The sequence below is a fragment of the Triticum aestivum genome, chromosome 5A, assembly GCF_018294505.1.
Source record: "Triticum aestivum cultivar Chinese Spring chromosome 5A, IWGSC CS RefSeq v2.1, whole genome shotgun sequence".
In the NCBI taxonomy this organism is placed as follows: Eukaryota; Viridiplantae; Streptophyta; class Magnoliopsida; order Poales; family Poaceae; genus Triticum; species Triticum aestivum.
The window spans coordinates 584,496,388-584,506,981 of NC_057806.1; the positions used below are offsets into that span (position 1 = coordinate 584,496,388).

Genomic DNA, 10,594 nt, shown 5'->3' on the forward strand with positions numbered 1-10,594 from the left:
GCTTGGTTCGGACTAAATCCAATCCAGTTTTGTAACGACAGGTTGACACTTTCAGGTCACGGCTCTGACAAAACAGTCACGGACTGCTGATTAACAGGCACGGCAGCATTTCGAGTCAGCTTAAGCACCCGTCATGGCACAAGTGGAGACATTTCGGCCGCAAGAAAATGGAAAGAAGAAGAAGAAGAAGAAGAAGAAGAAGAAGAAGAAGAAGAAGAAGAAGAAGAAGAAGAATGTTTTCTTGTGCATCTCAACCTAATTAATCACCACCGGGCAGGGCAGGGTTCTTATCTTAGGTGAGAAATAATCCCCGGCTGGGTCCCTGATTAGCACCCTTCCTCTGGCCCTGGACAACAAGGTGTGAACTCCCTAATAATGTACTGTGCAAAATACAAAAGACAAACCGGCGATCGCTGGGAAATATTCTTCTCCGTTTGAGAGCTACGACACGGCATGTGCGGAGAAACGCCAACAGGCAGGCGCATCACGTCGAGACGATCATTGCACGGAAGCCTTCCGCGTTGCGTCGCCAAAGAGGAAGGGGCCACGAGAACCTTGTCCTCACCGCCGTCATATCGAAGATCGTGTCACGGCAAAGGGACGACAGCGGCCGGGGCCCGGTAGGTACCCTCGCACGCCCTCCATCTGTCGAGATCGCGACGGCAAAGCAATCAGGGAGGACGCAGTTTAGAGCTGCGGCAATTCCCCCCAAAGACGAACCGGAACTGCTCCACAGACGACAAGTGCAACCGATTTTCGCACGACCATGAAATCGAGCGGCGGTTGCCCTTTAAGTCGACTACATGTGCGGCTGGATTTACATCGTCGTGCATGAATCGTCCGTCTGTTGTCGTCCGTATAGCATGATTCAAGACGAACTCGTCTGATAGTGATTACCAATTACCAAACGAATAATGGTGCGTGCAGCTACCTTGGAACAGCGATAAATCGAACACGATTCACACCACCTGGTGCACATCGACTCAAATTTGTGTATACCAAGCTAACATTCCAACTTCCAAGTCACAGCTCGTGACAATCAAGGACTGCAACATAACAAACAACGTGCGATTTCGACTGAAACAGTTTGAGTAACCAGCCGCCCGGCTATGTATTACAACTCGCGAGAAAAAAATACTCGCTGAACCTATTCTCAGAACTTGTCGGTACATTTCTTTCTTTTACAGCGATCTGGTGGTGTTTGCAGGCCAAGCAGGGCTACTTCTTGATCTTCTTATCGTTCCTGCCCCTCTTCCGCTGCTCCCGCCTCTCCTCTGAGTAGTTCTTCTTCACCAGCATCTTGTGCATCGAGACTCTGAGGGCGGCGAGCACCGCGGCCAGCACCTCCTCCTGCTTTGAGGCGTCAAGACTTCCCTGCAGCGCCAGCAGAAGCTTCTCGCCATGTGGTACTTCGCTGTCCTCCAGGATTGCAGGGTCGTGGTCAGCCGAGGCTGATAATTCTTTTTGGAACCGGAGGATGATTCTGACACGGGTTAATAACTGGGAGGCGGCCTGGTTAGGCATGTTTGATGCGCCCATGACAGTCCACAGAAGATCTGCCGAGGAGCTGTAGGCTAAGCTAGTGGGAATGTAGCTCTTTTCCATTGTAATCACCTGCAAGCGGACATAAGGCATAAGTTTGTTAACATCGTATGAACTAGGTGGATGATTTGTAAGCAACTCTGCAGACAAGAGATTATTAGATTGCGAGTCAACACAACAAAAACGGGCAGTGCACACAACCAAAACACAGCTCGCCTTTGCAATAACATGATGATGCCAAGAGCTTGTTGACACGTGGAGGATGCACACACCCAAAATTACCAGTAAGCAGATCGAGGATGCATCAAGATGACAAGAGATATGTATTAACCATCAAATCTTCCAATTTATCTGACTAGTTACTAATTAGCAAGCCTGGTAAAACTGCCCCAGATCATTCTTAACTAGATTCACTAACAAACTGCAACATACAGTCTATTGGTCAGGTGGGGCAGAGGAACTAGCAATAGCCATACCAACCAGCCCAACTGATGGATTGTTAGCCATATCACGTAACCCTTTTAGTTAAAAGTGTTATACAAGATTGTTAGGCCTTAGGATACAGTCTATTTAAGGGATTTGACTGAATGTTTCACTAGCAGGCAACACCAAAGACAAAAGAAGTACATCCCTCTGCTGTCACGTACTGGCCCTCAGTACAGTAGTTAACAGAACGAGCTCAGGCTTATCACATACTCCCTCTGTAAAGAAATATAAGAGCATTTAGATCACTACTTTAGTGATCTAAACAGTCCTATATTTCTTTACGGAGGGAGTACTTGTATCAGTTATTTTAACTGCTAAGGCATGTGCTAGGCTTCGTAGCTAGTGAAATAAGTACTGTATGATATAACTAGCTACAGGCTATACCTCCAAGACACTAAAGCCTTGTTCGGTTAATCCTCCTCCCAAGGGGATTGGAAAGGATTGGAGGGGATTTTGGCCTGTAGGGAATTTAATCCCCCTAAATCCCTGCCAATCCCCTTCAAATCCACCAACCGAACAAGGCCTAAACGGGTATGAAAACCTTTTCTGGAACCAAGGCCTGGCAAGTGAATGGGGTAGGCATTTAGCATTCAAGAAATCAACACCGAGCTATTGATCAGCATAAGACTAACTACTAGAAATATCATTTTAAAACAAGATTCTGTTGTTGCTCTTGTATCTGAATCAGTTGCCTATGAAAAACATTCTCGATAAAGTTGCCCAGAAAAACATGAAAATTGCTTGCCAAAGAGATGTACCTTTTAATATAAAAAAGAAGAAGAAGAAGAAGAGAGATGTACCTTTAGAAAAGATAACTTCTTTGCTATGAGATCACATGCTAAGAGCATTATGCCATTCAAACTGCAGTGCTTAAAAAGAGCCCCAAGTTACTGACGAAATAAACTTCATTACATGTTGAACAGACAACCGTCACTCAATCTTACCTTTGAATAGCTACAGCAACCAGTGAGTCATCATTTGTCACACACAAGTCTGCAATGGCTAGATTGCTATCTTCAGTTTCATCTGACTGTTCTCCCACCTGCAAGTAGTTTTAAGAACTAATTAGCTACAGAAAAACTTGTAATTTTGTGAACAGACATAAAGCTTGAGACAATATTTTCCAGCTTTTACCTTGTCTTTGACTTCATATGTATCAAGGAGGCAGCCATTTATGTAGTCCCATAACCGAACCTTAAACAGATAAAAGGGAACAACATCATGAGAAATTTTAGCTAAGTTTATAGCGACAACATGCCAGATTCTAAACTGAATATGTACACACAGTAGAATCACCGCCTCCAGATAATAGAAAGCTTGATCCTCCTGAAAGGCTTGTGAAGGCAATGGAAGAAACAAATCTGCATGGGTAGTCACCTCAATTATCAAATACATTAACCACCATGTTGCAACATTTAGCTGTGAAACTACAGCAACTGGGATCATGATCAACAAAAATTCAAAGTCATGTATATATAGTAGGAAAATGAATTGTAAAACATGAACAAAAAGATGACAAAGTGAACTGAACATACTCTGTATGTCCAAGGCAAAAGCTCTGTATTTGGGGAGCCCCTTTTACAGGATCCTTTGGGAATGATGTAACCTACAAAAATAATTACATGAGTAAGATGAATAACTCAGAATTATGCTCCACCAGGCAATTACTGTGAAGTACAGAAGTTCCATACTCGGATTTTGAAGTCCCGGTCAGCAGTGGCAATGAACCGTCCATCTGGTGAGAATTTCTACGTTCACAAATAAATGAAATAAGTAAGCAAGGTTATATTCGACATGAACAGAAAAAAACACTGAACTGTGACAGTGACAGTCCGACATACTACACTTGATTTGTCAACAGGCTTACTAATTAATATATAGGAGGCACAAATAAATCCACGTGGTGCATAAGGTAAAATTTTATCCATACCATGCTAGTAATAATACTGCAGTAGTGACCATAAATTGAGACAGGTTTGTTATCGGATGACACCTGCCCTTCGCCATGTCCCCCCACCGTAACTAACCAAATGACACCAAATTTATCTGCAAATGTCACATACAGGCCATCTTTGCTAATAGCAACTGCGCTAACCCTCTTTTCAGAAGTTCTGCAGAAACGAAAGTATTGCAAAATAAATCATATGTATGCTCGACAGATTTAGTAGTGTTAACAACAACACAACAATAAACATATGCACTCTTAAACACCAAGTTCATTGCAATTATCGACTGAATACAAACAAAATAATAGGCTGCTAATCGAAGATAAGGAGAGGGTTCTCATACACCACATAACAAAGCGACACTTATAGACTGAATACATGCAAAATTTCAAGTCCACTATTTTGGTGCCTTCATCATGTTAGAAAGATTGGAAAAAAAGCAGCACTCACATAGTCTGGATGCAGCGCCATGAGTCAGTCTTCCAGATCTTCACAAGCTTATCATCACCGGCAGATGCGAACAGGGCGCCATCAGCACTAAACGAAATTGCTCTAATAGCATCCGAATGAGAACAACCACCAGAATCATCTGACAATGAAACTGCACAGCCGCCGCTGGATGCACAAAACAAATCATCATTCGCATTGCTCATCAAGCAAATTGCATTAAAATAAAACTTTACAGTGAGAAATAAGTATATGTATTAGATAGTACAAAACCAAGCACCTGAGCTTTTATAAAAGAAGACAGCTGCAACGTTTTACACATCTAAAAGACATATGAAACCAAACTACTGTCGGTACAAGATAAGCACCTAGCTCGGCTCAAAGGCGCATTACCCCCAATCTCCACCAAAATCTAGCGATACTGTAGTCGAAACACGAACTTCACTACACAGGACCCGAGATTATGCAGGAAGACGCACCGGAGGCGAAGAGAGCAATCCTTACTTGAGATCGAACACGCGGAGCTCGGGCCCGACGGCGACGGCGACGGAGTGGCCGAGCGGGTGGGCGGCGACGAGCGCCGGCGCGAACTCGCCGGCGCCGCTCACCTCCGCCTCCTCGACCGCGGCGTCCTCCATGGCGGCAAGCAGCGGCGAGCGTGGATTTGCTGTCGGGTTCGAATCGAGCGCGAGGGGCGGGAGGCGGGGAGGGAGCTCGGGAGTGGGGAAATTGCTAGGGTTTATGGCTGGCTCTTCGCGGGACCTGGTGGCCAGTGTCAAGTAGGAGTTCTATTTTTCTTTTTCTGAGGGAAACGTTAGAGACTGTGTGGATTGAAGATGTTGAACCTCGGGGTGTTGATTGAGCCCAGAGCCCATAATTTACTGGGCCTCACCAATGACAGGCAAGGCCTAGTGGAGAATCTTGGGCATGCTTGGTTGAATGCGAGTTGACGAGAGCAACTAGTTGACGAGCGTTTCTTTGGAAGCCTCATCATGATCAGCGTCACTTGACGCGCTCTCAGCCGCCGTCACGTGTCGCGCTCGGGGCGCTCTGTTCGGATTTTGTTTTCTTTATTTTAACGCACGCTTTTTGGCTTTTAAAGTTCTTTCGGGTTTTTTACATTTTGGTTTTCCACCTTCTTCCTTAGCTTTAAAAAAACAATTTTTTTGCGCGAAAAAATATGTTTTTTTTCTTTCGCGAGAGGCACAGTTTTGCTTTCTCGAGAGGCAGAAATAATTTTTTTTCTTTCGTAAGAAGCACGGTTTTGCTTTAGCGAGAGACACGGTTTTGCTTTCGCGAGAGGCATGGCCGTACCTCTCGAAGACGGAAAAAAAGTTTTTTTAATTTTTTTCCTTCCATGAGAGGCACGGCCGTGCCTCTTGGAAACGAAAATAACGCGTTCTCTGATTTTTTTTCCTTCTGCGAGAGGTACGTTTTTGCTTCTGTGAGAGACACAGTTGTGTTTTCGCGAGAGGCACGACCGTGTCTCTCGGAAACGAAAAAAACACATTTTCTATTTGTTTTCTTTTCGCGAGAGGCACGGTTTTACTACCGCGAGAGGTACGGTTGTGATTTCGCGATTGGCACGGCCGTGCCTCTTTTGGAAAGGAAAAAACCATGATGCCGGTTTGATTTTTTCGTCCGTTTTTTTATGAAAAAAATTCAACAAAATATAACAAACATGAGATCTAGTTTTAAAGATCTCGACGCGAGGAATCCAATGGAAAAATAGTTTGAGATTTGAATGCACGATTTGAGAGATAAAACATTTTGAATAAAAGAATTTACAAAGAAAGGAAAAAAGTCTCAGGTCACGACAAGTGGCACACATGCAGCATGCCACTTGTCACGACCTAAAGAGATGGGAGCCATCTCCTCTTCAAGCTGGGCTGGCCCACTAACTATTTTTTTTCTTTCTGTTTCAAAAAAAAAAGGTGTGCCCAACGGGATTGAACCCACGATTCGTACATCCAGATACAAACGGCCTAACCATCAGGACAACACAACACTCGTGACTAGGGACTTCATTTTTCTTTTTACTAGCATAAATGCCCGTGCATTGTAATGGGAAGGAAAACTGGTGTGTATTCAGATTCAATAAGAATTACGTGCAAAACACATTCCTATTTCATCATACTTTTGTCTTTACTAAGATCAGTGGAAACATGAACGATTTTAATTTTGAGCAATAGAACAGGTAACAAAAATAAGTTAAAAGAACTTTCAAAAAAGGAAACTCTACAACTGATGTATACATTAAGCATAGAACACAATGAAAGCCCATGTATATATTATGCATGGAACACGATGAAACTATTGTTCATGATATTATTTCACATTCCCTTCAGATGTTGGATCTTTTTAGGAGCAACATTGTCTATAAAAATAAGAATAACATAGAAGTTTTCAAGACACACTGATTTATTTGCAGAGGCATTGATTATCTGTACGATTATGTTTTCCCTTTGCTGACAAAAACTGCGTATTTGCCAAGAGAGTCAATTATGATTTTGGTTTGTTTCACGTCCTTTTAATGAATATATTACTTTACAAAGAATACAACAAAATAGATCGAATGATTTGTAACTAAAACTGGTATGGAACAATAAGCAAGAAGTTTAACCTGAAAATTTGTTGAAAACATTTCAAATAAAAATATGAAGGCCAAAGAGATTGGTAGGACTAAATTGATATTGTAGCATTCTGTTATACTTATTGATGTTGAACTGTATCCGTGGATTTATAATGATAACTTTCTATAAGCATCGACCTTTCACCTTGCACCCTATTCCAGATCTCGATTCAATAAATAATTGAAGGCTCAATCCATCAGGAAATTATGCATTATATTCTTGCAAAGAAACTTTAAGATTGCATAAAGGATGAGATGTATATGACCTAACAATATAATAAAAAAAGTCGTCTCTTAAATAATTAGCAGGGAGTAGAGAATCTATATCCTCTTTCCCGTCCGTTGTGATCGCATCAGTGGACGCCTCATTCATCTATGCCGGTACATGTGTGCACGCCAAGGGGCCACTACCAAGTCCACGCCGTCCTCTTCCTGAGACTTGGCATGCATCGTGAAGATGTCCGTCTCGCGCAGCATGCACGTCACGGATCCACTCGTCACTGGTGCTCAGGGCAGGGTGCCAGCGAACAGAGCCGTCTTTGCTTGAGAGAAGGCCAAACTGTCTGTCATCTCACGCGGCGTCGACCATCAATTGCTACAAACACTGTATCTGGTTTCTTGATGCAGGCCACCATCAAAGTTGTGGCCACGGCTAAAACTAAAAAGTGTTGTCGGGATCCCGCTCGCGGGAGAATGCCCCCATCGCACCTACTAACCGTTGCGAGCGTAAGGTGGATTGATGCACGTTGAACCTGGAACAAGATCTTCTCACGTTTATTATTCTACTGTAGAGGGACGGCCAACTCACATCACCGTTCGTACCAAAATACAAATAGCATTGGCCCTCCTCGCCGTAGTTGTCATTTGCTCTCATCTTCCGAGATACTCTAGTTACGCCTCGAAGGGAGAGTGACTGTCGGTGCCTCCGGCCACCGCCATGGCTTCCCTGGACTAGAAGTGTGAGTGCTGCCGCCACGCCCACACCTCGATGCCGCTGAACTCGCACCACTGCAGAGGACGACAACCGTCACTGACATGCATGGCTGCACCATGTTGTCTAGGTCGCGTTGCCGCAGGGAGAGCACAACAACTCATCCATCGGCCGTCCACAGTTCGGCGATCGACTCCTCCGCTGGTACTCCTCTATTGGTGCAGACCAGCTCGTTCTCGATCATCCGGTGATCGATTCCTCTGTTGGCATTCACTCGTTGGACTGGGTCAACAGGGCTAGCATCCCCTCTAGGGTAGAATCGACAACGTCAGAGAGGATCTGGTTCTGCTGAACTTGTGCCCGCGCCTACATGACTTCCATGTCTTGATGGCAGCTGATGTTCTGGTTGTTTCTGCTCGTCATGAACGACACACACACACACAGCTCTCACCCGTCAATAAAAAGTCTCCATCTCACGATGGGGATGGTGTCGCTGTTGACGCCTCACCAGGTCCCGGTCTCGCAGCGTTGATTTGATCGTTGATGCGAAGCCAAGATGCGATCCGCTGCCGCCATGAAGCCAAAACACGAATGAAAAGGTGGGCTAGGTTTGATTTGTATACATATAAGTAAAAGCCCAGCCCAATACGACTTGACCGAACACAGACACCCGTAATAGTTAGCTACGGATAGAAACCCGTGAGACCTATTCCAGTTGGTTTCCAATATCTTTACGTGTCCACAATGTCTAGTTTGACGTGATGTTTTTTACCGGTTAGAGAAGATGAAAGGAGAACCAAAAATGTTCCTACATTAAAAAAATATGTAGATCTGTTTTGAAATCTCAGCCGTCGATATTTGTGGTTAAGACAAAACTGATGAAGATAAAAAGGTGACGGATGGAGAACTATGAAAGGTTCCGTCCTTTATTATTAGGTATAGATATAGATTCTTTCCACTGTTCCCAATATTGGGAAGCATTTAAGCCACTTTTTTCTTTTTTAATTCCATTTTTATTCCTAGACCGGTTTTATGTGGATTTTCTTTCTATTTCTATTTTATTTTTATTTTCCTTTTTATTATTTTTAAATGCATGAACTTCTCAAATTCGATGAACTTTTTTCAAATTCCTTGATTTTTTTAAAAAGCAATGAACTTTTTCTCAAATTTAATGAACTTTTTCTGATTTTAATGATTTTTTTTAAATCAATGAAATATTTCCAAATTCAATGAAATGTTTTATCAAATTTGGTGAACTTTTTTTCAAATTTGATGAAATTTCCGTAAATTCAGAGATTTTTTGTTTTCTTTCCAAATCTTTGATTTTTTAGATTTTGATAAACTCTTCCTCAAAATTGATGATTTTTTCAAATTCGACGAACTTCCTCAAATTCAATGATTTTTTTTAAAAAAACAATGAACTTTAAAACAATATTTTCCATTTTTTTTGCAAAAGTAAAAATGGTTGACTTTTGGTCAAGAGCTGACTGGTAACGCGGAGCAATTAACCTGATTATTTTAGACACCAATAACCCTTTGTTGACCCGAGCGATCTGAATGATCGATGAAACAACGAATTAGCAACCCGGAGGGACCATCGATCCAAGTTGGGCCAGGCCCAGGGATGCTCGCTGTAGGCGGCAGGAAGCTGTTCGCGCGCTTAAGGCGCCGAACAGGAGCTCCCCTAAGAGTTGGCTAGTTTTGAGAAATCATTTTTTTTGCAAGAAGACAAATCAATATTTAGCAAAACTAAAAGTTTTCCAACATTTGGCAATTTAACTTGATGGCATAAAAACATTGGGAGCCAGCCAAGGCCTCAAACAAGGCAGCTGTCGAATACGCACGATGCCCACACCACTCGAGCGGTATGCGCGCGCCATTTTTTCTATTTAATTTTTCTTCCGTTCTCATTTAATATTTTTATATTGATTCTTGTTTTTATTTGTGTGTTCATTTCCTTTGTGATATTTTATATATTTTTATCGATTTTTTATTTTACTTTATATGATTAGTTCGGTTTAAGTTATCTATTTGTATTTCTTGAAACCTCCTTTTATTTTTTTATTTTCCCATCCTTCAGATACATGAGCATTACTTTTAGATAAACAAACAGTTGTTTTGACATTTGTGAAAATTTTAAATAAAGAAATGATTACTCTCAAATAACTTATTTTTTTCAAATACACTACATTTTTTGTGTGTCATGAATTTTTTTTTGGAAAAAGATGAACAATTTAAACATATATTAGATGAAAGGTAGGTTGATATGGCACCAAATATTTTTGTGATTGTACTGAAGTTATTCCTAAAAGTAGGCTAAAGATGTTTTAGATGTTGGACTTCTTTTAGCGCACATATATTTTTTCGGAGTTGGTGAAATGTATTTGACGAAAAACTTATTATATGAAGTGTAGTTTAGATAGTATATATCATAGACTCACTTTGTAACCAAACACAATTTACTAATCATTCTTTTTAGTTTGTAAAAATATAAACATAGATAGATATATTTTTTGGTTGGCATGCACATGTATATTATAATTTTAGAATAAAGCAAACCCATTTTTTATTCTACACATTCTAAATCAAGACATGTACTATAAGCCAGGT

The 10,594-nt window shown here is 41.8% G+C and overlaps 1 protein-coding gene across 1 annotated transcript; it reads right to left on the reverse strand.

Annotated features, from left to right (window-relative positions):
* Positions 1 to 988: 988 nt before the first annotated feature.
* Positions 989 to 5,230, reverse strand: LOC123105006 (tRNA (guanine-N(7)-)-methyltransferase non-catalytic subunit wdr4). Its single transcript, XM_044526964.1, has 10 exons — positions 4,926 to 5,230; positions 4,425 to 4,589; positions 3,959 to 4,139; positions 3,720 to 3,776; positions 3,564 to 3,634; positions 3,314 to 3,389; positions 3,163 to 3,222; positions 2,973 to 3,070; positions 2,829 to 2,889; positions 989 to 1,614 (listed from the first exon to the last, which is right to left on the reverse strand). Exons 1-10 carry the CDS (start codon positions 5,057 to 5,059, stop codon positions 1,219 to 1,221), a joined length of 1,299 nt encoding a protein of 432 aa, XP_044382899.1. The 5' UTR covers positions 5,060 to 5,230; the 3' UTR covers positions 989 to 1,218.
* Between the last annotated feature and the right edge of the window lie 5,364 nt (positions 5,231 to 10,594).

Bases quoted from the DNA above. Each gene is read 5' to 3' on its own strand.
- LOC123105006 (XM_044526964.1), bottom strand. From the start codon at position 5,059: ATGGAGGACGCCGCGGTCGAGGAGGCGGAGGTGAGCGGCGCCGGCGAG. The intron at 4,140-4,424 runs GTGAGTGCTGCT...TCGTTTCTGCAG, and splicing joins TGGCGCTGCATCCAGACTAT to AACTTCTGAAAAGAGGGTTA. The intron at 2,890-2,972 runs GTAAGATTGAGT...TAAGCACTGCAG, and splicing joins GTTGCTGTAGCTATTCAAAG to TTTGAATGGCATAATGCTCT.